We start from the raw sequence: 27,629 nt of genomic DNA on the forward strand, positions 1-27,629 counted from the left end.
CTAGACTGGTAGATACTAGCTGCCTGTGCTAGCTGCCTGTGCTGCTACAGTTACCGGTGGCCCATCTTCTCAATCCTATTTTGAGAATCGCTAATCATCTAAAGCCAGATTTACTATAATAAGCACTCTGAGTTGTGATAGCCTGGTTGGTTTGAGGGTAGCACTCACTACCCTCAAGCCCCTGTCATACCCATGATCCTCTGAGATTACTCATGCAGAGCCATACTTGGGTCAGTCATGGGTCAGCATTGTTGGTCAAACATGTATTTATCCACTGTGAGATGATAGTGTTCACAAGTTTTCTGTATTCTCACAGACTCAGACTTATTTGACTAATGATCATATACTGTATTCTTAATATGTTTTATCCTCCTGCTAATTCCATGTCAACACAACCAGTTTTTATTTCTTATCATTAATAGAAAAGTGGTAGAGAGCTCTCTAAGCATAATAACAAGCTTCTTTGCTTGTCACTAAGAGAAAAATGAAGCCCTCACCCACCTGCATGTTGATATCACACAGAAGATCCTTCAGTTACTTTGACCTGGTTGTGGCGAGTGCTGAAAACCGTTTAATTCTTCACAATGATAGGGAAGAAAAGGCAAAGTAACTTTTAACAATTTCAACTTATTGTGCTTTACACTGAGGCACATACAGCAGCAAATTAAACTGAATCAAATAAAATCCAAGAGTGGTATCACTGGACATGAAACCTTAAGAGGACTGTTGGATCATGCATCCATTGAATAGTATGTCCTAGTATTGTCCCAAATATATTGTTCAGTGGCAGTGTGCAAACCAGCACAAAGCCCCAGTAAGTACAGTGCAATGCACTCTGCTGCAACATCAGTTCTATAAGCCCATTGAGAGTCTGACCTGAGCACGAGCGGCAGCCTTTACACTCTTGTTAGCCTGTTAGCATTATTTAAAAAGTCAAATAAAGTCATATTAAGCCACAAAATGATAATATTGTTGCTCCTTTACATTTTTCTTTAGCTTTTATTCTTTGCGTCTCTGAAAAGTATTTGTCATCTTTTAAAAACAGAGACATAGAAATAATAGACTTATCAAAATTATTACCTTTTGAAAAAAAAGTACATAGATTTACATGTTTCACCTGTTTATGTATAGGTACTGTAATATGAGTGACTATATTTATCATAGATAATAATAACTTATGTAATATTTCACAAGAGCCTTAATGTGGTTTTGTAGGCCAGAAATATCCTTTAGGCTGTACATGTTTGTAAAGAGGATACTTAGGTAGGAATTTCCTTGGGTAATTCCAGAGGAATCTCAGGGTGTGTGATAACCTCTGAGAGGGCACACAGCCAAGTGAGCAAACTTAGATGATTTATTTGTGTGCAAAAAGAAATGCGATCATGAAGGTGAGAGTGCAAAATAAGTGCTAGTTATGACAATGAAAAGTAATTATTTGATAATAATGAGGGGCAATGTAAAAATTGTAAAAACAACAGAAACAGAAAATGAAAATAGCAAATAAATACTGGAGCAGAAATATTTCCACATTTCAGTAGTAATATAGCAATAAATGCAACTTCAGCTCTATGGCTGATGTAGACCATCAAGGCAAAGGTCATCAAGTATTTATCTAAGAAACAAGAGGTCAGACCTGAGGGAACTTCCTTTGTATAGTAGAGTCTGAACTCTGCATATTAGCACCTAACCCCTCTTCAGTTATCGAGCATGAAATGTCCTGAGCTTCTAGGAAGACTTCTGCAGTTATCCCATTAAAGGGTTATCTCTCCTTTTGGCTGTCCCAAGACTTAAAGATTAAGGTGGTCGTTGCATGAGTCTTCAGCCAGACCTCAGTGCTGTCAGTGCTCTGTATGAACACTGTCCTCTGTCGCATCAGCCGCACCTCCAGCGCTCTGCAGGATTCTGGACAAAACTCCCACCTCTGGAGGAATAATGGGTGCCCACGGCTCAAACCTGGATGACATACTGGAGGAAGACATGCATTACTGGTACACCAAATTCATGAAGGAGTCCCCCTCAGGGCTCATCACTCTCTTTGAGCTCAAGACAATGCTTGAAATGAACGGTATGACAGAGGAGGCCAGCAGCTATGTGGACCAGGTCTTCTTCACCTTTGACATGGATGGGGTAAGAAAACACCTGAAACACATTTCATCTTCTCTGCCCACGAAAAAACAGACTGTGTGATTCCCTAAAAAAATGTTAACAACACCAACAGTTTCTCAGACAACTGAAGAGACAGTTGCTTGGTGAATTCCCATTGCATGCGCCTTGTTGAAGAAATCAGATCAGTGCTTTAGTCTCTGATTTTTAAAACCAAACAAAGTTGGTTTTAAGTGGTTACATGAAGAGTGTAACATTTTAAAAGGAGTGATCAGAGATTGTGGAGATTTCTGATATTTTAAGAGGGATCAACTGAGGTTAAACTCTGCTCTGCTGTGTGCGTCCTGGACTCACTCACAAAGCTTAAAGGTCATACATATACATTAGAAGTACATGAGTTACAATACCTATAACTATCTGTGGCAGTTTCCTCAGAGTTACATTGCCCCCATAGCCCTTGCATAGAATGATAATGTGCTAAATCACACAATTCTGATTTTAAAAAATGAATATAAATAATAACTTTAACATACAGTCCTTTCCCTAACTGTGTCTTTTATGTGTTTTTTTTTTCAGGATGGCTACATAGACTTTGTTGAATACATAGCAGCAATAAGTTTGTTACTGAAAGGAGAAATAAACCAGAAGCTAAAGTGGTACTTCAAACTTTTCGATCAAGACGGAAATGGGAAAATTGACAAGGAGGAACTAGAAACTATATTTAAGGTCAGTATATTTTCTTTGGGTGTTTCATAAATAGAGTTTCAAATATCTAAGGAACTCGGGAGTTCACAGTTCCCTGAATCGCAAAGCTTAGCTGTTCAGTTTGCGAAGGAAGAGAAATGGGTTTATCTGGCCATGAACTAGACATGACACCTAATCCAGGGGGCTTCTTATCTAATCCCAGTTCTAAATATGGCCCTGTCTATAACCTAATTCACTCTGTTTGAAGAACTCATACAGATTACAGTCACGCTACAGATTAAATGACATTTTTTCACTTTGTAACTTTTCACCAGTCAAAGAAAATCATGATCCACTTACAGTAGATTGCTCTTCAATCTGAAATGCTGCTCAGGCTACTAAGTGCCATGGTTATGGTAGCAGTAGTAGGTGCTGTAATATCAGTTGTAGATGTAGTTGTACCAGTATGCAGTATTTTAACACAAGGTTCAATCTCTCGGTTAGTCCCACTATTAAGCAGCTGAATGGAAGCAGGAACAGCATCACATTAAATTATTAGGCCTTTGTATATATCTATTTAACTAACATTTAACTGTGTTTACTCTTCTGTCAGGCAATTCAAGACATCACCAGGAGCTACGATGTGCCCCCAGAGGAGATTGTAAATCTCATATATGAGAAAATCGATGTCAATGGAGAAGGTATCAAGTTTTGTATTATCAATCCATAATATATGATTTTGCAACCCTCAACACAGGAACAGTTTATCACTTAAATCCCCAGAATGTGGTTTCAGCTGCAAATAATAATCCAGTAATGTCCAGAGGCTCCTGATTTTCAGAGTGAAATATCACATAAACAGGACGAAATGTTTAAACAGACATTCGGATCACTGTGTACCTGGAATGACCAACAGGTTGTTCATCTTTACTGCTGCATATGTCCTCAGGTGAGCTGACGCTGGAGGAGTTCATCAGTGGGGCAAGGGAGCATCCTGATATCATGGATATGCTCAGCAAGATGATGGATCTTACCAATGTCCTGGAAATCATTATCCGAGGTCAGCAGAAGAAAGCTGTGAACTGAACTGGGTATCAACAGCCTGGATTATGTGGAGAATCCAGGATGTTTTTTGGCGGATTTTCAGAATGCAGCGGTGTTGAGGAAAGAGTGTATGTTTCTTGATGAAGAGCTAAGCCCCATCTCAGACAGAGTGAAGTGACCGAGCAACCCCTCACAGATATGACCTTTCTGTAAGCTGGCCAAGGGGTGAAGGGAATTTCCTTCTTCCTTCTGCTTGTGCTCTAACATTTCTTCTACAATGGCCCTTCAGTCTTGTTAAAGTTTAAAAGACTTTAACAGATTATGTGTTTGGAGAGTCTCAGTGAAGACAGACCCAACTGTTTTCAAATATCCATCATGCTTCAAGTAAATGGCTCAAAGCAAGGTGGATAAATCCCTTCGATTTATGTTGTTAAGAGCTTACTGAGCTGGAAATGCTGAATGGGCATCTTGGTTTGCGGAACTGTGTGAGCATACAAACTGCATTGAAACTGAAAGCAAATGTAGTCACTGAATGTCAAAATATCTGTCACTGTGTACATGAAATGTAAGGTTTTGCAATATTTCGCTGCAAATAAGGTTTCATTTTTGCCTTAAAAATCAATACACTTTTTCTTTAAAACATTTTTTTTTGTCTAAAGAAACAGTTCTTCACACACAGTTCACTGTTTGATTCTTCAGATTCTGGAGTAGAAGGACCATGATGCAATACTATTTTTTCCTGAGTGTATGGTTTCACTTTTTCTACATTAAACAGAATTTACTACATTATGTATCGTACAGTAGCAAATAGTGGAGGTAATATTAAATGTGTGTGGGAGGAGTTACACACATACATAAAGTACATAAAGCCATATGACATTTGGCATGTAAAAACCCTATTATTTGAGGGTCAGTCAATAACTGATGAAAGTACTGATTAGATACCCGACCACTAAAAGAGCTCGAGGACTCCATCTAGTGAGGACAAGAATTCTCAAGAGATTCACTGGTGACAAATTTTGTCGATGATGATGATGGACACAGATGGCAGCAGCTCAACTCTGCGACTCTCGTATTTCAGTGCCCTTCTTCATTGTAGCTTTATTGCTCAGGTGATACATCCGACAGTCTGTTCTGTTAAGTGGACCACTGTCAACAGGATACAGGCTTTGTAACTATCATCACTCATTCACTTTAGCAGACTATTCTGTCTGAAAACTGATTTTGGTGTCAGGAATATCCCTACAGTTTCAACCTAACAAACACACCATACATCACCGCATGAAAATATATTTTAAATCCTTCCTGATATCATTCTAAATAATAATCTTTACATTTTTCAGTGACACAAACTGGTATTTTGTACACAGGGCTATGTTTGCCTCCTCTTCTGAACCAGTCTGGAGTCAACCAGTCCAAGAGACAGACTGCCTGCAGAGCTTTCATTTCCATTTGTGCAAAAAATACCAGAGCTTGTCACACACACTCAAAAGAACCTTATAGGATCAGTTTTGAGAGGAATCACACCTAAAAACAAATGTTTGCACCCTGGCATATTTGGACCCATTTCATCCAGTGGTGGCTTCCCTCATACTTATATCAAGACCATAACAAAGCCTAATTTTCTGTAGGTAAGTTAGGTAGTAAGGTTCTTTACTTTGCATCAAAATTTGACAATCTGCAGCTCATTTTTCACCTTAAACAAATCAAAATTGAACCATGTTATCCCTTCATGCTGAGGTCACTCAAACCTAGAGGACTGCATGGTTAATGATTTGACAGAGGTTCGTTTTGGTGCACACTGCCCAGACATTATTATGAACTAAGACACCAAAGGTTGGGTAAATCAAATAAAGATAAGGGTTTGACTCCACATAGCACTCAAAGTGTTCCTAAAAGTATCGGACGATGCCATTATGTAACTGATCAACCCACCTCCGCTCATCATATAAACACACCGAAGTACCAATCTGCTCTCATAGCTTTACACTGCACAGCGCTTCCTTCTGTCCTCCACCACAGTACAGGCGCAGCTGACCACATCCAACTGGAACCATGCAGTCTGTCGAGGCCAAATTTAACAGAAACAGCCTTCTCTTAGCTCTGAGACGATACAGTTCGGCTGTCAGTGACATGGAGCAGACCATCCTCCTGCCGAGCCTCCTGCGAGATGTGCCCTCTGACGAGGTGTGGGACAGTGAAGCAGCAGAGGAGTCATGCAGATGCAGAGACCTGTATGGAAACTACCTGATGCTCAAAGCCATAAGAAACACAGTGGAGAGTGGCCTGGTTCCCCTGGATGACCCCAAGACCAAGAACAGCACAGTGCTCAGCAAGACCCTGGAGCCTCTCTTGGACACAGATCCTGAAGCCCTCTTTCGCTTCCACCTGAAAGGACTGTTTTCTGTGATGAGTGAGCTCACCAAGAAGACTCAGAACCTCACTGGGAAATATATGGACATAATTGGAGCTGCAAATTAGTAAACAGTGCAAGATGTGTGGACATCACACAAACAATCAGGTGGTTGTAAATGTGTGGTATATGTGACAAAGTCACTTGAACGTCCCAAATGTCTGAACTGTTTACATTTGTTGACCCTGTGCTTCTAACTTAATAAATATGAAATAAACATGCATTGCCAAAACTTTCTATCTTCATCTGCTGACTGTAATAGCCTATTGGAAACTATGGTGTGAGCATATAGCAAAACATTGATTGATTAAATGATCATGAGGAAAGCTAGGAATGATTTATGTCCAAACACACAATCTTCCAGAGGATTATGCTTAGTGTTTTTACTAATCAGGAAAATTTCAGTGAGAAGATGTTTAATTTGTGTATTTTTTTTATTTACATAACTATATTTCACACAACATATGACAGAAAGATTTCCCAAAAAGACTTCTGAAGACAGATGATAGTCTGCAAAGGTTTTCTCTCTCCCTCCCTCTTCCATGTCACCAGCCGCCAACACTTAACGCACAGGATGGAAAGGCTCGATGATCTCTGCAAAGGTCTTTTTTTCTGGTGATGAAAAACAGAAGAAGAAGAAACCATATGATTACACACGTTCATGATCCACCATATTGTGTGTTCCGGTTTTCCTACTGCATGTCCTACTGCACTTTAAACACTACTGAAATTATGGCACAAACCAGTTTTATATCCTGATGTTGATTGTGTCTAAAGATACTGGTTTGTCATCATCATATGACTGCTATTGTGGTGGAATGGTGAAATATATAAAAGTACTGCGCTACCATCTTTGAACAACTGTTCCTATGCTCTGAATGTAAATCCACCTGGCACCTATGTATTATGCTTCAAATGTTCATCAAAGTATGATCTCTGATGTAATTTGCTTTATTGCTCAGACAGATGATGGATGAAGTGGATCAATCACTGAACCTTTCAGACTTTAAATGTGGGGTACACCAGCCGCACCCAAATATGAAGCAAAATATGAGACACTACCACATATAAGCAGTAGAAAGAAAGAAAATTTACTTACCCTTTTCTGGAAATTCCTCTGGGTGGAGTCTAATGTACTCCCTCATATCTCGATCAAGTCTGGCATTAGTGTAATTTTCATATTTTGTAATGTGGTAGCCGATGAACCAGCCAATTGTCGCCAGCAGGACTTGTCGGTGAACACCTAAAAAAAAAAAAAAAAGACAGATTAGGAGTATGGTAAGGTACACAACATGACAATACTATAACATGAACTTTGTGTTGAAAGCACAAATAAAAGCTTTCATGGTGCCGTGCTTATGATGAACCACTGGCTTGCACCTTATTCCGTCAAAAATAAGGAGGAACAAGTTTCAAAAAGTTTAACTTAGGTCCTTTTTTAACTAATGCTACCTGGCACTGAAACGAAGTAAATAAATTAACGACAACTCAACTCTAGAATAAAGAAATAAACAAAACACAAGTAGCCTATATCAGATTAAGTATGCAAATACAAAAGGTCTAACACAAGTTGTTTAGTAGTCTAGTTGGATGGGTTTATAAAAACTGATAAGATCCTATATATGAACTGTATCTCAAAGTAGATAAAAATGGAGAACCATATATTCAGCTGTCACAACATAACAAACTGTCACGGCAACTTGCTGCTCTGCTGCGACACAACGTGCTCATGCTTCACTAAATGCCCCATATCAGGGCAGGCTGCTGATGCTTTCTGATCAAATGTTGAAGCACCGTAAACATGATAGTGTGTGCTAACCTGCTTTTAGCGGCGGCCTGTGGTTTATAGCATTGTGCAGCATCGCGGAGCACCAGCCCACACCGGCGAGCCACACCGAGTTCCTGTTGACGATTCCCGGAGGAGGGAGACACTTTCCCTCGTCTGGTATGATGCCCATGGCGAGAAAATCTCCCGTTAATTCAGATTTTTTTGGTGACCTCCCAGCTGCCTGCTCCTACTTCCTAGCTATCACCTCTCGTAGGAAGTCAAGGGCATGATGTGCAACCGAGATCAGACCTCCGGGTAAAACATTTGAAAATCTACAGTTCCGCCTGCTCTGTTTCCAAGCAACCAACGTCAGAGGACTAAACTTTACATTAAGCGATAAAGATGATTGCTGTTCAGTTACATTACATTGTTTTGTTTGTTTTTTTTTTATCTTACCTTAAAAGACAACAAACCACATCCATATACGTTAAAGGAAATATTTATAGTAAACAAGGCTCGCTGTAAGCAACTGGATCACTACTAACGTTACCACCAACGTTAGTTACTTGTGCCGGTAACAAATAAGTTTTAGTTAAGACTTCGCAGTGGTAATAAAAGGCCAGTATTTCCACCGTAGTAGTACTATTATCAGTGGAAACCAGTTCCAACCAGTTGTATCATGGAATAGTACTAATGCTACTAGCTAAACTAAATGTAGTGTGCTCAGTCCCGTGAGTCCCTCATACTACTACTACTACTGCTACTACTACTACTAATAATAATAATAATAATAATAATAATAAGCGCTCAACTTGAAGAATGCCGCTTTTTATTCTATGCTAAAACTCTGTTTTTTGTTTTCCATTGTAAGTGGTCCAGTTGATACAGATTAAGTTCTTTAACAAGTTATGAGCTTATCAGTTATGAGTACATATATTTATCATGATCGCTTCAGAGTTAATCCTGGTTATACAGAGGGTCAGATGCAAAATCAATTAATTATAGAATAAAAATTGAATTTGAATTGAATTATAACATTTAACAGTGAACTCACAGGCTTTCAGGACAGCATTACAGCGCTGTACTTGAGTAGATGTACTGAGTTACTTTGCATGTGAGCTGATGACATCATTGAGTGCAGTCCTCCACCTCCTCCTCCTCTTCCTTCTCCTCCTCCTCCACCTCAATCAGACAGGCTGCTGAGGATACACAGCCACAGGAATTATGCCCTTCCCAGCAGTGGCTTTCCCCGTTTGATGAGGTGACCTATGCATCCCAAGTAGTCAAAAGTCCGGGGATATCCCCGTGTTTTTGGTAAGTGCAAACTATTTCCAGGCTCGATGGACAGGGCTGACTTTGATTTTTTTCCCCCCTCCTGCATCTGCACATAGTGCCAAAATGGCTAGAGTCACACGGTAGCTGCTACTTGCTACTGCTGCTAGCTTCGCCCTAATGGCTATCAGCTCAGAAAATAATGGAGCACTATTAGGAAGAAATGTGATGTTAACTCAGATTAAGTCTGTGCAGAATGTTACCATGCCTCAGTGCATTACAAAACAGGATAAAAGAGGGAGGAAGGAAATGCGACACAGGGAATTTTTTTTTTTTCATTTCTATGCAAGCGATTCCAGCTGAATTAAACCCTGAAATATGGTTCATTGTATCACGGTTGGCATTTAAAGATTCATGCCGTCTTGCAAGCAACAGTTTGATTTATAATAAATGCTTTTTTTTTGGAATGAGATTCTCAGTTTTCTCTCACATATAGGCCCCTTTCACAATGCTGGTATCGGAGCAGATGTAACGGTTCTGCAGATAATACTGAAACTGTGTGTTACTATCCCTGTTTACATTCGTTTAACATGTGCAATGTGTGGCCACTGACCTATGAAACACAGCTACATTAGCTCTGCGTCTGTGTGCGTTTTGCAGGTTTTTCACTCCAGCAGTGTTTCGAGCCGCCGTTGCTCCATTATCCTCCCCCAAAGTGATGCACGGCCCCTTAAAACTGCAGCTAAGCAAAAACATTAGGAATGTCAGGTTGTGCACATCAATAAATCCGGTGGAGAAGTGAAATAGAAACGTTTCCTTTGTGTAACTGTCACTGTTCTCAGGCTGCTCAGTGTTTAAGACGTGTAGCATCAAGGACAAAATAAAATATGTGTCTATCATCAGTATCAGAGACAAGGAGGTGTAACAGCAACAATAAATACCAATTTATTAAACTGAGACTTGATGAAAAGAGACTTTTGCTTTGAGTGATTAGATGTCAAAATGGACATTTCTTTTTTTTCCCCGTTGTAACCAGTCTATTTGTGCAAATGGGCAAAATCTGAACTCAAACCCACATATTTAATAGCTAAACCATAACATATTTAACTCACAGGAACTCACAGGAACCTGATTTGGTTTTAATGCATTTACTCATCTCTGTTTTGTTTTTCCTTTGATTTTTTTTCACAGTTTAGCATGAGCATGGAAGATTATGACTACCTGTTCAAAATAGTTCTGATAGGAAATGCTGGAGTTGGGAAGACATGTCTCGTCCGGCGCTTTACTCAGGTTTGTACCTGTCTGTGCTTATGAATTTGAAGTTATTACAGAATATTAAATTATATCGTAATGTAATATATAATATATTCTAATTTTAGGGCCTTTTCCCACCTGGACAAGGGGCTACTATTGGGGTAGATTTCATGATTAAAACTGTGGAAATCAAAGGGGAGAAGGTCAAGGTATACAAAGATTAAAATTCTTTTTTTTACATAAAACCATGTGCTTTTGTGTTTTGTAATAGTTTGGATGAACAGTCACTCATTTCAAATATCTGTGTTCCAGCTGCAGATATGGGACACAGCTGGACAGGAGAGATTTCGCTCCATTACTCAGAGTTACTACCGCAGTGCCAACGCCCTCATTCTTACGTATGACATTACCTGTGAGGACTCCTTCCGGTGCCTTCCAGAGTGGCTGAGGGAGATTGAGCAGTATGCCAACAACCAAGTGGTGACTATATTAGTCGGTAAGAGAACTTTATTTTGAACTTTAATGACCTGATAGATGGACTTCTTTTATCATCATGCTCATTGTTCATTGTTGGAAATCTGAATAATAACAAGCATCATATTTTACTGGAACTGACCTGGTTTTCTGAGCCCACTTAAACATGAGCATGAATTACTGAGCTGATATCAGTGGCAGTTTCTGAAAAGACTTGCAAAAAGGCCATTTTTTTCTTTGTTAACATACATTTTATTGTGTGATTTCTATGAAATCCTTTGTCACTTCACAGGAAAGAAATCATTTTTGTCTGGAATAAAAACCTCACACGCTCTCCTTTCTTACATCCATCCCACACATGAATGCACACACATACACCCACCTCCACTTCCATCTGCCTCATCTACACCCACCCAGCACTGTTCTGAAAGACAATTTGTGTTGTGATGCAAGACACCACATTTGTACTTGTTACATATGTTCACAGATAAATCTGTATGTCTGTATGTGCAGGTAATAAAATAGATCTGGCGGAGAAGAGAGAGGTTCTCAGACAGAGGGCCGAAGACTTCGCTGAGGCTCAGAGCATGCTGTATCTGGAGACCTCAGCTAAAGAGTCCGACAACGTTGAGAAACTTTTCCTCGACCTGGCCTGCGAACTTATTCGAGAGGCCAAGCAGAACAAGCTGGATAACAATGACACTGCCCCAATGCCCGGCGAGGGTAAAACCATCAGTTACTTGAGCTGCTGCAGCCTCAATTAGAGAGAGCTCAGCATTCTGGCCATGGTAACTCAGTAGCCATTGACTGTAGAGGGCAGATGGCTGAGCCCCAATGCCTCCGTCCCTCTAAGATGGCATACAGCCACTTAGTTCCGTCATTTCTAGTCCCATGCCTTTTTTTAAGCTGTACAAGGGAATTAGTCAACTTTAGTTTGGCCTTCCAGGAATAAGCATTTTAAGATGCTGCCATTATGGAGAACATTATCCTCAGTGCAACAGGATGTAAAGTGTGTCTGCCTGATGCATCCAGGAATCTGAATAGGGCTCCATTTTGTCCTCTTCATTGTGAAATGGCAGAATTTTCCTGTTTGGGTTTTAGGCTCCATTTACATTAAACATCAAGGTTCACCAGCAGTATTATGTGAGTGAAAAGCTCTACCCAGGTATTTTGTTACAGATTCAACAAAGCTGACAGAAAGCATCATGATCATTGGAGGTTATCAGTTAATGGTAACAATATGTTTACACACAGTATGTTTTTGAGATTACAAAGTCTGATCAAGTTGCAAAAAAAAGTTGCAAACTTTTCCTGAAATCAGTTGCACAATCATTTATTTCCCACTACAGTTTCTTCTGCTCTGAATATTGCATACAATGTTAGTAACGTTCATAATCTCATTTCTGAGTAGTGATTTGCACCTGTCATTACAAACTGTGAAATATTTGTTCCCAGTAGAAGATTTTTACTTGCTGCTAAAATATGTTTTTATGTCAGATAACATAAATTGAAACACACGTATAAATACTACATTGAAACAGTATTCTGTGACGCCATTATTTTTTCCGTAAACTTGCAGTGCTTTGCGATTAGTCAGTTGATTTAGTGTGAAGCAAATGAAAAGAAGGCCTTTGAAATTGTCAGTCATCAGTAGAAGTTCTGAACAGTTTAATCACTTGACATTTTTTTCGACTGTCAGCTGTTACTTTTACTCATAGACGTGAATATTTCCGCCTTTGTTGTTGCTGCCTAGCCATGAAATTGTATGACTTATTATTTGTTTGAAGCTGTTTGTTCATGTAGTTTCGTATGACTTGTATTTCATACATTTTTTTTTTTTGTGAAATTTGATTGTCCAGCATGTTTTGCCATAATTTGTAGTGTCTAACTTTATCTTTCATATATTTGCCATAACTGTAACATACTGTATTGCACAGTGCCATATACTGCACACTTATTTTTATTGTAACATTTTGTCTTTTTGTTGTACAGACTTGTAGTACATCTCAGCACTTTGCTTTTATACTTTTTATTTTCAGTAATCCCTTTGTACACCAGGCAAGCATTTTGTTTTGCCTTTTACCTTAGACTCAACAGCAGTTACTGTTAATTCCTTTCATCTTCTTGTCAACACAGTATGGGAAATACAAAGGAAAACACTATTGGGATGTTGTGCTTCTTTTCCTTTATGTGTACAAAATAATCCCTAAAAAATTACTCTGTACATTAACATTAAATAATTACACTAAATGTCTCGTATTTGTCTTATGTCATTCCTGTTGGCCGATGTAAATGGAGTTAGACAGTGTATTATTCCCAGATGCAGATGTGTTTGAATTTAATTATTTCAACTGTAATGCTGATAATATTGTTTATGGTTCACTATAATGGAAATATGTTTATATACTGTCTCTAGTGGGGGCCTATTATATTTTATCATGGCATTATAAATACAACTGTTGCTCTCTATGTTAAACAGTGTAAATACATTATTATTATTATTATTATTATTATTATTATTATTATTATCATCATTATTATTATTATTATTGTAGTAAATCGTACATTGCTGTAGCTATAACTCTAAGATCCAAGAGCCTTGATAATGTGACAGCATGTGACGTAATGGGAACTACCATGTCCTGATAGTGGTGCTTTGATTTAGTCTTTTAAATACAGAACCTTACTGTCCTTGGTTATCAGACCTCACGGCCTTTATGTTTTTCAAGTTGTGTTTTTTTTGTACATCTTGCATGTACATACCTTTGTCTTCCATAAAGTATTCATACAAACAAAAGAAAAGAAAAGAAACATCTCTAATGACGACATACCAATACTTCCGATAAATACTTTTAAAATAAAACCTCAAATATAGAAAGAAGTGTAGTAGGGCGCTGTTCTCTGTACTGCAATTACACACACTGTCAGCTGTCTCCAGGACAAAAAAAAAAAGAAGTATTTGAATGCCTACGGACATACGCATGATAAGACTTCCGGTAAATACATTCAAAATAAAACTTTCAAATTAGGATTAAGTGTATTTATACACAGTTGCAGCTCAACAGAAGTTTTACGTTCGGTGCAAACGTAACAAGGCGTCGTTAGCGACGGTTGCGTGATTTTTGTGCGTCTCTAGCGTAGCATCTCTGACATCAACACGCACGTGTAGAACTCAAACTCCCATCATCCCTTGCGAGCTTATTTATAGCAGGAGCTGTCGGCTCTCTCTGTGCACTACCAGCCGACTGTAGTTAAATTAAAGTTATTAAAATATTGGGGAGACGTTGAACCCGATGTCTCCTGCGGAACAGCGGGCTTCCTCTGCCGCTCTGCTGCTAAAGTGTAGGTCACACGCTGCCTAACGACGCCTCTGTCGATTTGCTGACAGGCGAGTCTCACTTCCTCTCTTTGACGGGACAGGTCTGCTCTTCCCGGTGCAAAAGCAAAGAGAGATCATGCGACCTCATTATCATGTGCTGAAGACCAGTTTGTTGTGAGTTGTGTTTGACAGTAGTAGCAGCAGCAGCAGAGATGAGGGCTGGAGGCGGAACGGAGGTTTTGGACAAAGCTGCAGCTGCCTGCATCCTAACGCTGTGTTTTGGCTGTTTACACGTGATCGCCCTCAAATCACAACTTTTTACCAGACACGGTGGTTTGCCTTACTCCACCGAGGCCCCCATCAGCTATGAAACATTTTACTTTGACCAGAAGGTGAGTTTAAAAACTCTCTTTATTTTAATTTAATTTAATTTGATTTAATTTAATTTAATTAAACTGACCGTCTGTCCATCAAAACAGCATATTTTAGGTACTTTTTACACTGGTTTCTTCCTGTTTTACTTCTTTCTCTTTCACTTCTCTCTTAAATGCTTGATACTATACTATAATGTTTGAGTTTAGTGGTGTAAAAGAGTAACAATCCAAAGAAACAAAAATGATCCCCGTATCTGGCCTGAAACATCTTGTAAAATAATATTGTAAGTATGATGAGACTGGTGTCATAATGACAATAGGATATTTAAAAGAAAACCATAAAGGAGTGTTTTCTGAAAATAAGATCGACAGTACAAGATGATTTCTGGCTCATTGGAGTTTGCTCACCTTTTTTTTTTAATTTACCACTACTTTGCTTCATTGTTTGCTTTTTAGTTATATCTGCACCACTTGCTCTTTCTAATATGTTCAATGTACTTAATGCTGTAGAAGTTGCTCATGTGTTGTGCCTGCAGACAATAGGTGTTTCCCTCTGGCTTCCTGTAGTGAAGGGAAAACCATCACAATCGTCTCTGTTCTTGCCAGCAGAACTGTAGATCCCTCCTGGCTCCTTGCCTAAAAAGGTCTCCAGGGTCCAGTGAATCTGAAACACTTTACCTCAGGGGGGTTTGAGAGATCTTCTTTCGGCTTGTACATTTTCCTTTTACTGTTATTTCATGGAGAATCAGATTGCATGTTGAGTGTGTGTTGCGGTACGCGACATAGCATCACGTTCAGTGACTTGTGAACCTGACTCATACATTCACAAGACTGTTCTTTTGTCTCAATAAGTCTTCTATTCCTGCAGGCAGGGACGTTGTGAAAAGTAACCAAGCACATTTAAAAGGATGACTTATCATTTTGGTGTAAATCAGACTAATTGCTAGGATTAGTCATTTACTAGTTGAGGTCACTCTTCACCCTCATCATGTACTGATCAATTTGTTGTTTCAGTTCATCTATGCTGTGCACACACCTCCCACCATGACAGTAAACTGTGTGTAAATTATAGAAACTTAAAACAAGTCATGATGGAACATTTAGCTGCTCCATAAGCTGGTACATCTGTTCACAGGTTGATAGTGTTAATAGGGACTAAAATTTCAGGATAACTGAAAACTTTACTCTGAAATTAGTGAGACTATAACCCAATTTTTTGTTTTATGCTTTCATAGTTTTTTTTTTCTCATATGTGCTTCATATCCTCTAATATAAATCAGTGTCTTCTGTCACGTGGGGCTCTGAGAAATTGTGATGAGCATTTTCACTATTTTCTGATGTTTTACAGATCAACTATTTAATCGCTTAATCAAGAAAATAGTAAGCAGGTACATTGAAAAAGAAAATAAATAATTAGATGCAGCCCTTAGTGTTATATTTACATACTGTTAGGAGTGTTTGTGCACTTAACAGTGTTTGGATTTGGGGGACAATGCTCCACACCTGGTCCAGCCCACAGCATCCTGCCTAATCAGCCAAGCTGACAAGAAGATAAAGACCATTTCCTCCCTTCTGATACCCATTGTCTTGTCTGATGTGTTTGTTTTTCAGCCAATCAACAAGAAAACTGTATTCTTCTTCTTCTTCTCGAGAAGTGCAACAAAAAATACCCTGTAATCTGCTTTTCAGTACCAGTAGCAAGTCTGCTGTTATTACAAAAGAATCATCAATCATGCAGCCTTTTACTGCACTCTCTGTGAGACAAGCTTTTGTGAGGAGAGCACCAAGTGATCCAGCAGTTGTCCAGAGGAAATCCTCTTGACTGCATTTTGCCTCCAGACAATGAATGGAAGTGTCCTTTAGCATCCTCCAAATTAGCTGCCGTCATTTACTGGAGCTTGTACTGTGGCTGTTTCCCTCATGTCTCCAATTGCTGGACAACAGATGCAGCTTTCTTTCTTTTGGAATAGTTTACGAACTGGTCCAGTAGATGTACAGTATGTGCTGTGAATTTTAATTGAAACAAATGGTGCCTAAGTCCTGCCTGCAGTAACCACATGGGGGCACTACTTATCAGGGTGTGGATCTGTTACAAAACCAGTCTTATAGGTTTTGTGATGTGCATACTGAGTGGGTGCAAGTGATACGGAGCTCACCGCGGGCCCTTTTGGCAAACCACATGATATATTCAATCTTCTTTAGTTTTGGCATTTATATCATAGTTGTTTATAAGAATGTTTTTGTTGCATTTCAGGAGAACTTTATTAATTTAAGAGCTTAACTCCCAAAATCAGATGTCTACCGTTTGAAAACTTTGGTGTAAAATAAAAAATAACACAGAAAATCTAAATAAATGATGTTACTTTTTTAATGGCATGAAGTAACTTTAACGCGTTGTTCACAAAATCGTAACAATGCACTGTGGATAACCAAAACAACTCAAAGTTATTTTGCTGCCAAACTGCCGAACTTTTCCTGTCTCATGGTCCCCTCACACTTAAAAGCATTGCCAAATGCTAAGGAGTTGAGGGCTGAATGAACACATTGAGGCTCCAGAATCTTTTTGCTGTCATTGGCTCATAAAATTGCAGCCTCCTTTGTATCCACTGAGGAGGGAAGAGAGCGAGGAGGGGGGGAAACAAAACAAAAACATTTTGTATTAAGTGTTGGGGCTGTTTCAAGGGTTGGACAACTCAGTAGCCTCATGGGGTTGTCTTCTCTGTGAAGTTGTTGGTTTCTTTCTTCCTTTGTTTAATAAAGAATACAGGAAATATAGTTGAAAGGGGAAGATACCCCAGAATCCCTGAGGTTTGATGAAAGGATATCTCAGAGCTCATCTAACGTGGAACTAATGCGGCATCTCTTAAACTGGCTCCAACATTTTTAATACAAATTGGGGCTAATTACCCTACGCTCCAACCTCGGGACTGTCATTTCAAAACACCATAGTTGGCACAGGGCCAGGTGTCCACTGATCACACCCACCTCAGAGCAGTTTATATGGACTAGACTGCAATTGCTAAAATGCTGTTTGTTGATCTTTAACATGAATAAGTGACTGCTGCGCTAGTTTTTCTGTCAATAGATTCTCATCTGTTACATTTTCTGCTGCTGGCTCAACTGCTTTATGTTACACAAGTAGATTGCTTTGTGGCTCTAATAAAGACAAGTCCCTAATTTAACTGCACTTTGAATGCTGGTCTCAGGAGGGATTCTTGCTCTTCGGTGTGCAGATATATATAGCTCTCTGACACAGTTTCAACAAAAACTGAATATTAAAAGCATCACAAAGGAAGTGTGTGTCACAAGCCTGTGCTTCATAAACAGGTGACTTGTTGCTTATGTCAGGCAGAAAGGTCACAAGTTGCAACATAATTTTTTACACGGGAAGCAACAGAATTTATGAAAATCCAGTCTTTGTGAAATAACAACAGCATTTCACGCTGGCATACAGAAAGTTAGACACTAACCGAGTGAAGATTTTTTTAGTTTGTTATATTTTCATGTTACAACATACTTTTTTTCATATACACAAGAGCTGTCAACAGCTCATCTTCCTTTGTGTTCATTAAAAAAACAAAACATGGAAAATAATTGCACTCTCTATGGTACCAGCCTGAGACACAGGCTAACAGTAATCTCAACTGTATCTTTCACTGTATCAAGGTTTTCATTTGAATGTTAATTTTAATGTTGAACCATAAAACAAATTGCCCTTTTAAGGAGGTTTCTGACAGGTTTGCACAGTCCAGCTACACTAAGATTGATGATGATGATTGTGATCAGTTAGCATATCTGAATACACTTAAGATTAATTAGTAATTTTACGTCATATCACGTTTTTATTTCTTACAGATTGATCATTTTGGATTCCTGGAGAATGGCACCTTTAAACAGAGGTACCTTGTGGCTGACAAACACTGGAAGCCCGGAGGACCTGTTTTGTTCTACACTGGCAACGAAGGCGACATCACCTGGTTCTGCAACAATACTGTAAATATCCCATCTGTCACCTTGTATTTACACTTGCACACAATCCTCAATCTAATTCAGCACCTAGCTTTGTTTTCTCTTCAGGGCTTCATGTGGGAAATTGCGGAGGAGTTAGGTGCCATGCTGGTTTTTGCAGAACATCGTTACTATGGAGAATCTCTGCCATTTGGACAAGATTCTTACAGTGTAAGTGAAGATGCAGTGTCACACAAGGAGACCACATCTATGTCTAATTAAAATCTGATTAAATATGTTTTCTCCCATTTGGGTTTCAAGCCAGTAAGTAAGTTACAGTACTAACAATAGGACATCTTATATTTTAAGATCTTAAAGATATTTTACCCAAAAATAAATGATTCAGCAGATGCAGACGTGTCCATTCTGATATTCTAGTACTTGAAAACTTAAGATGTTCAAATAATTACCTATCTAAATAATTTGCACTTACAGTGCTAGAGAATAATTATATGTGCATGTGTGTTAATCTTTTAGATGATACCCAGTTAATTTTTGAACGATATTTGTCATTTATTTGCAGGACAGCAAACACCTGAACTACCTGACCTCAGAGCAGGCTTTGGCAGATTTTGCAGTACTGATTCAAAACCTGAAGAGCACTTTACAAGGAGCTCAGCACAGCCCTGTCATTGCTATTGGAGGTTCCTATGGAGGGATGCTCTCTGCCTGGTTCAGGATGAAATACCCCAATATCGTTGTTGGGTAAGATCCAAAAAGAGAGTTCAGATTTCTTTGGGCAAAGTGCTTGTTCAGTATTTCCGTCTAAGTTTTGCCTTCAGTCCTGCTGGCAATTGAAAGTCTATAATAAACACCAGCTGTTCATTTGAGCCAACAGGGTGAATCCGAGCAGTCTGTTTTACAAGAGTCCCTGCAGAAGTATGAGACATTAGGTATCAGAGTTTGAAGCAGCTTTCCTTTGACGTTCTTACTGCCTTTGTAATCAGTATGGTCCCCTCGCAAGAATCTTACACAAATGTTATTCAGAGATTGCCAAGGACAGTGGATTGAGAGAAAATTAGAAATGGTTTTGCTTCTTCTTGTATTTCAGAGCTCTGGCAGCCTCCGCACCAATATGGCAGTTCCCTGGTATGGTGCCATGTGGAGACTTCTACAAAATAGTAACACAGGACTTCGCCAGAAGTGGCTCTAACTGTGATGCAAACATTAGAAAGTCGTGGAAGGCTATTAATAATGTCTCTTCCACTGGTAAGTCGAACACTCATGAGTTGATTTATCTTATCTGTCATATTACAGGAAATATGACTTATTTGAATTATTCAGAATAATTTATCAATCACGGAGGAAGGCTCGTGGATTGTAAGACTATCGGCCCATATGGTCCACATTTGTTAAGTGGTTCCACCGTCTACTAAAGCCTGAAACCAGACAGCTGTTACCAAAACCTGTCGTACTACTGGGTATAAACTCTAGAGCCTCTCCACAGAGTACAGATTGTGAGAGAGAATATGTGGATCCATAAAATTTATAACCTACATAATTCAGACAATCTGAATTATTTAGTATTCCAATCACGATCTGAATAAAAAAGTGTGGCTTTGTTGGATCCCCTGGTACTTTTTTCTGATCGCAATCTTAAACTGTAGGATTAAACTTTATTAAATTGTGTAGTACTTTTTATTCTTGTCACACCACTAGTAATACACAGCACACTATAAAAAAAGTCGATACAGCTTTCTAATAAGGCACCTATTACGAATAGTTTAGAAGCTGTTATTGAAGGTTTGATTAATTGGGAATCGATCATTTGCATTATGCTTTGAGGTTGCCAGGTTAGAGGATTACCGTTCTTTTGTCTTTTTTATAAATCGTCTTACACTGACCTTTTGTTAATTTGTTGATAAGTGGATTTTCGAGATCAAACAGCCCATTTTAGGGTGATTTTCTGAAGAGTTTTATAGTTGGCTAAAAAGACAGAGGCAGTGTCGTGCTAGAGGAAGGTTCTTCCAAACTGGCAACCCAAACGTTCTAATTAATGGCTTATAACTTATAAAGCATTAGTACAGGATTTAGAAAGTGATGCTACTGGGGTAAGTCTATCTTATAACTTTCATGCACGTAAAATATTTTCAACATGCAGTTTGATATCCCTAAACAAATGTCAAAATCAAGAGAGGAAATTCTCCACATGCTGTTAGTCTTTGATTATTAGTGTGCAGAAAATGTCACTTCAACCACAGACAAAGCATTTATTGGAGCCAGGACACACAGGATCTACACTGAGAGTTCACAACAACATTGATCAATATCACATAACAAGTGAGCAAGTACTGAGGCAGCATGGTATTTGTCATTATCAGCCAGCCAGAATACAGTCAAACAGGGAAAACATCTTGAATCTAAGTATTTTTTTACACAGAAAGCCAGAAGCTGCAAATAAATGGATGATGGCTGACAACTTTATGTGAGCGATGGCTGTTTTTTGGAGGCATCTGCCCCAAAAATTTGTAATTTGCTTTAAATTTGATGGTTAACGCAGAAAGTATTTTCACAGGAAGACATCCTTCTCCATTTAAACTTATCCTCTGTTCCACTTGCTTTCAGTTCTGTGTTTTTTCATGAGAATGTCTTTTCTGAAATGATGAAACATGATACTGAGTGTTTCTGTGCATATTCTAAACTAAATTACTGTTTGCTTCTTTAGCTTATCGGCTAAAGCCATCATTAGATTTTGATATGAAATCTGTGAAGGCCTATGGGAACTGTTGTCGTTAAAACAAAAACAAAACATTGTTTGTTTCTTGGTTAAAATGACAATGTCACTGTCAAATTTTAGTGCCCACTGGTGTAGCAGATATACAATGATACAATGCAGTCCACTTTAAAAAAAGAATTACTAATGTAATGACACTCAATTTTTTTGTTTGGCAAGGGTCTGGTCTTCAGTGGCTGTCAGAGGAATTCAGTTTATGCACCCCTCTCAAAAGCGTGATTGATGTTATAAACTTCAAGAACTGGCTTCAAGAGACTTGGGTGAATCTGGCTATGGTGGACTACCCCTACGAAGCTAATTTCCTCCAGCCGCTGCCTCCCTGGCCGATCCAGGTACAAACAGCCTCTGGTAAAATTCTGTATTTAAGACTCAAAGCAGTATTTTGAAAACTAGGTATATCAGTGATTGCTTTCTAGCTTGGCCTAAAAACATTATCAGATGTTTAGTAAATCAATTTAAAGTTTAGTTAAACTTTAAATTGATTTATTGTAAAAGGTTTTTTCTTTATTGCAGCTTTGAATTTTGTTTGTCTTTGGTTAAGCACCTGATGTGGCCTGACAGTCTGTCCTTAATTGAAATGAATGCGTGATTCAACCAGTTCTGTTACAAGTGTTTGTTGTGGTCTTCCAAGCTTTTGTTTACAACAGCTGTCAATTAACTTCATTAATATTCATAAGGATCTGGTTTCTTTTCGATTTTAAGTATTCTTTAGATGAGCAGCTACAAGTAAGCCACCATTCTTTTCTTCTCCCGCACCAATAGTCTTTTCATTCGCACACTCCGTCAGAACTCTGAGGTGTTCCTCTTAGGACGCTCACACGGCACCACAGAAAGAGGACATTTGCCCAGTGCAGCTCATGAGGCCATTTAACAAAGGTTCACCACTCTCATTTGAATGGGACTGTAACAAATACTTCACTAGACACTTGATGTGAAGAAGGAATTGCAGTAACTTGCCAAAATTGAAAAAGAAAAAAAAACACAATTATGTAATGTGGCTAATGCAAAAAAGAAAAAATGTTTAAAATATTTTATATTTTTGCTCTCTGTCCTGTTGTTAGCATTACAAAATGTCCTTTCTTTTAATGTAAAAGAGCTTGTGACAGTACAGCGGCTGATTTTCGGAGGCTGATTGACTTGGGTGCAGTGTATTCTACTAGTCACCTTGGCATGTCACGTGCATAAACCAAGCTCTGCTATTGACCCCGACTCCCTGTTTGGTGGTTTAACACCCCTTCGACTGGCCCGTACAGCACACTCAAACTAAAACTTTTACTAGAGTGATACATTTTGTTATTTGTTTATCATTGAAACACTGAATAAATCCGAGAGCATCGCGTTACATGAAACAAACACTAAATGGTCATTTTGAGTTTTTTGGCTCTTTGCCTTTAATGTATGCGACCCCTATGGGTGGTTTAAGCGGTTTAGGCAGTGGGTGCAAAGAGGAGCTTTTTTAATGACAAAGCTAATGTGATTATCTGAGTGAGTGTGAGAACGGGGTATTGAGGGCTTAGAGGAGGGAAATCTGTTGGCAGAGATGAATGTATAAGCCTAATCCTATCTGAAAAGTAAGGAGAAGATGCTTTGGAGCAATTGCAGTGTTTTTTCACGGTATAAATCTTTGGTTGGACATGTCTGTGGCCCTCCTCATCCATCGACCACCAACTCCTCCCCAGTCCACAGACAAAAGCCTTAGTAACAGACTCCACACCAGCGCAGCTCCCCTCCAACGTCCAAACAAGAAAGCCCAGTTTCCCTGCCTCACAAAGAGTGCAGAACAACAGCCACGGCCAACTCTGCTGCTGCAACCATAACAACACGCAGCAAAATCAAACAAAAGCCGAAACTCAAATATTTATCATCCACGCTATTAATTCTGAGAAATCAACCATGGACAGACAAAACAGTTGTAATGAGAGCAAAACCTTTAAATTTTCAGTCATTTAGATGTTTTGCTTTAAGTTAATGGACGTCTTTTCCTCTTGTGCCAAGATTAGAGCAATAAATTCAAGTTCATTCCAGGGAATTTCATATGCAAATCAGGCGCCACCACTTTTTATGTGGAAAAACACTTTATGGGCCACAAGAAAGCAATCTTTAGTAAACAACTTGGATTTACAGTGGCTTCAGAAAGTACTCAGACCCCCTCACATTTTGTACACTTGTGTTGTAGATTTAATTTTTAATGGATAAAACTGATATTTTAGCCCATCAATCTGCCCTGATGATGACAAACCGAAAACGTTTTCAGACATTTTTTGCAAATTTGTTAAAAATTAAAAATTGAAATCTTTCATTTACAAAAGTATTCAACCGGACACAGTTTCGAAAGGGGCACACCTGTATATGTAAGGTTCCATAGTTCACATGCATATCAGGACAAAAAACAAGTTATAATGTTTCTGCAGCCACTGTCAGTGATATAGACATTTTTCTGTTTAATGCTATTTAAAAGAAAATATATGAAGCTTTCACAGCTTGCCTAAACTGTAATGTAATCAGTAACTTGCAGTTAATTCTTTTGTGTTTTCCCTCTTAATGTGTTATGTTTTCAAGGTGGTGTGCAAGTATCTTGGTTTCGACTCCACTGTGTCTGACCACCAGCTACTGCACGGTGTCTCCCAAGCAGCTAGGATCTACTATAACTATACTGGAGGCTCTTCCTGTCTAAACACATCTCAGACAGCAACCGGCAGCCTTGGTTTTCTCGGCTGGTTTTACCAGGTGTGGTAGCACCGAGCGCAGGGATCAGTCATGTCGTGCTGAATAAATTGGGGCGATGATGTGTCAGTGGGCAGCTTTACCTGTCTGAATGAATGTGTGTTCAATCCCTCATCCCCAGGCCTGCACAGAGATGGTGATGCCCATGTGCACAGATGGCGTCCAGGACATGTTTGAGCCTTCGGAGTGGAACTTCCAGGCTTTCTCTGATGAGTGTTATGGAATGTTTGGTGTCAGGCCACGGGCTGACTGGGCAGGCATAGTCTACGGCGGGAAGGACATCGCCTCTCACAGCAACATCATCTTCAGGTAAACATTGCTTGTAAAATGCCAGACTTAGGCAGAAGGCTCCCTGTGTTTCCTGCGTTTGTCTAGTGCAGTGAGATCAATTAAAGTGCAGATTCTGCCTGGCTTTTATTTCAGGCAAATTAAGAGTATCCATCTGGGTAGCCACAGGAGGTAGACAGAAGCATTTAAATGTAAATTAAAAAGCACTGACTCCGGTGTGGCTTGATCACAAACACTAAGGTCGGTCATATTAGGGTGAATGCTAGTTAGCGGCTTTTGTCATGCTATGAAAAGTAATAAGCAATTTGATGTGAGCTTTCAATGCAGTATTTCATAAAGCTTTGAAAGCTCAAATCATATGTTTAAAAAATCACAACAGATGCCAATTATGAAAAACAGCATTGACCAAAAAGGACTGCCAGTAGTTAAGTAATTTAAAAGCAAGAGAAAAAAGTTTTGTTGCTTCATGTTAACACCTTTAATCTCTTGTAAAGCTGGCATAGCCCGAAAGATACAAGAATTAAAGAGTGGGATGAATGAATGAAATAAATTAATAAATTGTTTTGCTTTGTTTACTTCCCTTGCTGTGTTTTCTTTTTTTTTTTTGTATTCCCAAAAGAATCTGTGACACTATAAGACATTGACAGTTCTGTGAGTGCTGACATATTGGCTCTAGGATGTAAAAGTCACCCATGGTGTTTGTTGCTTTGCTGACACACCATGCTCTGTATGAACCCCCTAACATGCTGCACACAGGTGCTAGAGCAGACAGATTACTGTCAGTGTCCGTGTCTCTGCTGGTGTATTTCAGTAACGGAGGACTCGATCCGTGGTCTGCTGGTGGGGTGACCTACAACATCACGGATTCTCTGGTTTCCATTGTGATTCCTGAAGGAGCCCATCACTTGGACCTGCGCTACAGCAACGCCCGTGACCCTGCATCAGTCCGCGCAGCTCGGGCATTAGAGGTGAAGTATTTCCGTGAGTGGATCAGGAAGGCTAAAAAGACACCTTGAACTGCATCAACCCTCTAGTCTCTAAAAGCAACAAAATCTTAGCCAACTAGGATATCCTCGAAATGTAAGATTTCTCTTTGATCTGAGTGACATGGTATTTCAAAGGGTGCTCTCTCCTTCATTAGGCCAAAGATTGACCTTTTTAATCAGTTGGAGATATTTTTTTAACATTAAATTAATACATTTTTATCACTCTTGATTTAAATTACACTGTCAATCGCTTTTTTTTTCAATTTAATCTTAATCACTATGCTGGAGTATCAACTACAACTTTGTTTGACCTAATATGACACACTCCATTTCTTTATGCCAAACTATAAACTTCCAAGGGCTTGGAAACAGAAAGGTGCTGTAATATGAACAAAAGTGGGATCTGTTTGTGAAGTAAAAAAAACAACTGTTTATTCATCTCATCACACTATATATATCATAAAACTCAGTCATCCTCAAATTGACACCACCTTAGGTGTTTTATGTTGCCATTCTTGTCGATGAGCCATTGTTGTTATTTGGGTGTATTTGTTCTTTCAAAATAAGTGTATGTTGTAATATGTTCTTAACACGTAAATGAGTCTCAGGAGAAAAGTTGGCACCAAATATAGGGAAAACAATTTTTTTTAAAAAGATTTCTGCTGAGTGTGATATTGAACTTAATTTGTTGTTGCTCACAGAAGAACAGTGTCTTCCTCACTTTTTAAGTTTTTAAAAACTTTTTTAAGTTTGCTGTTTATCTTGTCTTTTACCAAAATTCTTTACAAGCTGTCATTACCAAGAAGCACATCCACCAGTGAAACTGATTAAAAAGCTAGCAACGGCATTGTCATGTAATCTTTCTAAAGGTCCTTTAATCATATATAGATGTAATGTTGTTCTGTTGAGCTGACTCTTTGTCATGTTTTCGAAAGACTGGGGCTTTTAAGTTGCCTCCACCTTGCAGGAACAATTGCATGTGCTTGAGATTTAATAAAAACCCAATCGGAGGAGGCCAATAAAGCGAGTGGTGGGAGGTTATTGCAGCTACGCCTGCTGACCTCACCCCTGTGGACCAACCTGTGGGATTCCCCCTGGCACGTATTCATTCACTGGCTGCCGTTAAAGCTCTAAATTGCAGCACCAAGGCAGCCCAAAGACCCTGAGTTGTTCCCCCCCTGCTAGTAATATTATTAATACAACTCCTGGGGTGCCAAAGAAGTTGAGAAGGGTTGACGGAAGGTTAAGAGTGAAGTGATGAGTGGATGCAGGAATCGGCAGGGACCAAGAAGCCTTTTGTAGTTCACCGTGAAGTCACCGTTTTTTTTTTTCCATTTTTTTCCTTATTTCAAATGTCAAGATAAAAGGCTCAAATGTCATGAAAATACTAAGACTAAAACGCTTTGACTGGCAAAGAAAAAGCATCTTCTTTCTTTGTAATTTTCTTTGAACAATTCCGGTCCATTCTTTTTTTTTTTTTTTTTTTTACCCCTCCCCTTTTGATGCAAAAGTTCCTGACATGACATGACTTTGCGAAGCAGATGGGGAACATGTCCTGCACTGGTATGTGGGTTGATTTTCTATCAGGAGACTCAAAGCCTGACTTCTCAACATTTTGTCACAGACTTGACTGAATTTCAGACGCCCCTGTAGAAAGAAACATAGCTAAACATGGGGGAGGATGGGTTCTCTGCCACTAAATGCCCTCCTTAAACTTTTCTCAGGACTTTGAGAGGTCATTAATTTTGTCAGCCTTTTCTAAGTCTCTGACACTGGCCATCAATCAAAGGTGTTATTAGTATTCGCCCGACCCCAAACTCTGAGTATGTCCCTGCTCAGACAGGGACCACACACTAGTAGGAAGAGATTAAGCCTGTGTGTGTCACATCACGTTGCACTGAGCACCCCGCACCCTTGGGGTTGGGTGCTGCTGAATAAGTAAATTCTCAGGGACAGAGGGCGTGGTGGTAATGTTTAACAATATCTCAACAATATGGATCCGTGTACTGAACAACTTCTGGTTGTGGGAAAAGACACAGACACAGATTATTAATGATTTTCTCCAAATTAAACTTTTCCAAACATAATGAGTTTTTGAAAATGCAATCCACAGTTTGACCTTTGCGATAAAATTAACTCTGATCTATTGTGTTAAGTAATTTAACAAATAACTTAACAATCACC

The 27,629-nt window shown here is 39.1% G+C and overlaps 5 protein-coding genes across 5 annotated transcripts; 4 read left to right on the top strand and 1 right to left on the bottom strand.

Annotated features, from left to right (window-relative positions):
* The first annotated feature begins 1,860 nt into the window (after positions 1-1,860).
* guca1c (guanylate cyclase activator 1C) lies at positions 1,861-3,873 on the top strand. The gene is made up of 4 exons (XM_041046749.1): positions 1,861-2,127; positions 2,680-2,829; positions 3,401-3,488; positions 3,737-3,873. Exons 1-4 carry the CDS (start codon positions 1,933-1,935, stop codon positions 3,871-3,873), a joined length of 570 nt encoding a protein of 189 aa, XP_040902683.1. The 5' UTR covers positions 1,861-1,932.
* A 1,957-nt stretch (positions 3,874-5,830) lies between these two features.
* On the top strand, positions 5,831-6,452 carry LOC121187598 (thyroid hormone responsive). The gene has a single exon (XM_041046915.1). The coding sequence runs from the start codon at positions 5,887-5,889 to the stop codon at positions 6,310-6,312; it is 426 nt and encodes a 141-aa protein (XP_040902849.1). The 5' UTR covers positions 5,831-5,886; the 3' UTR covers positions 6,313-6,452.
* Positions 6,453-6,659: 207 nt separating this feature from the next.
* Positions 6,660-8,303, bottom strand: ndufc2 (NADH:ubiquinone oxidoreductase subunit C2). Its single transcript, XM_041046603.1, has 3 exons — positions 8,064-8,303; positions 7,344-7,487; positions 6,660-6,856 (listed from the first exon to the last, which is right to left on the bottom strand). The coding sequence occupies exons 1-3, from the start codon at positions 8,200-8,202 to the stop codon at positions 6,807-6,809; spliced, it is 333 nt and encodes a 110-aa protein (XP_040902537.1). The 5' UTR covers positions 8,203-8,303; the 3' UTR covers positions 6,660-6,806.
* An 899-nt stretch (positions 8,304-9,202) lies between these two features.
* Positions 9,203-13,250, top strand: rab30 (RAB30, member RAS oncogene family). Its single transcript, XM_041046602.1, has 5 exons — positions 9,203-9,326; positions 10,476-10,574; positions 10,664-10,747; positions 10,851-11,034; positions 11,526-13,250. The coding sequence occupies exons 2-5, from the start codon at positions 10,482-10,484 to the stop codon at positions 11,774-11,776; spliced, it is 612 nt and encodes a 203-aa protein (XP_040902536.1). The 5' UTR covers positions 9,203-9,326; positions 10,476-10,481; the 3' UTR covers positions 11,777-13,250.
* Positions 13,251-14,249: 999 nt separating this feature from the next.
* On the top strand, positions 14,250-26,292 carry LOC121187671 (prolylcarboxypeptidase (angiotensinase C)). The gene is made up of 9 exons (XM_041047027.1): positions 14,250-14,723; positions 18,561-18,698; positions 18,783-18,884; positions 19,237-19,418; positions 19,765-19,922; positions 21,607-21,779; positions 24,007-24,174; positions 24,293-24,480; positions 25,271-26,292. The coding sequence occupies exons 1-9, from the start codon at positions 14,544-14,546 to the stop codon at positions 25,473-25,475; spliced, it is 1,494 nt and encodes a 497-aa protein (XP_040902961.1). The 5' UTR covers positions 14,250-14,543; the 3' UTR covers positions 25,476-26,292.
* The last annotated feature ends 1,337 nt before the right edge of the window (positions 26,293-27,629 follow it).

This window comes from Toxotes jaculatrix, chromosome 9 (assembly GCF_017976425.1).
Source record: "Toxotes jaculatrix isolate fToxJac2 chromosome 9, fToxJac2.pri, whole genome shotgun sequence".
NCBI lineage: Eukaryota > Metazoa > Chordata > Actinopteri > Toxotidae > Toxotes > Toxotes jaculatrix.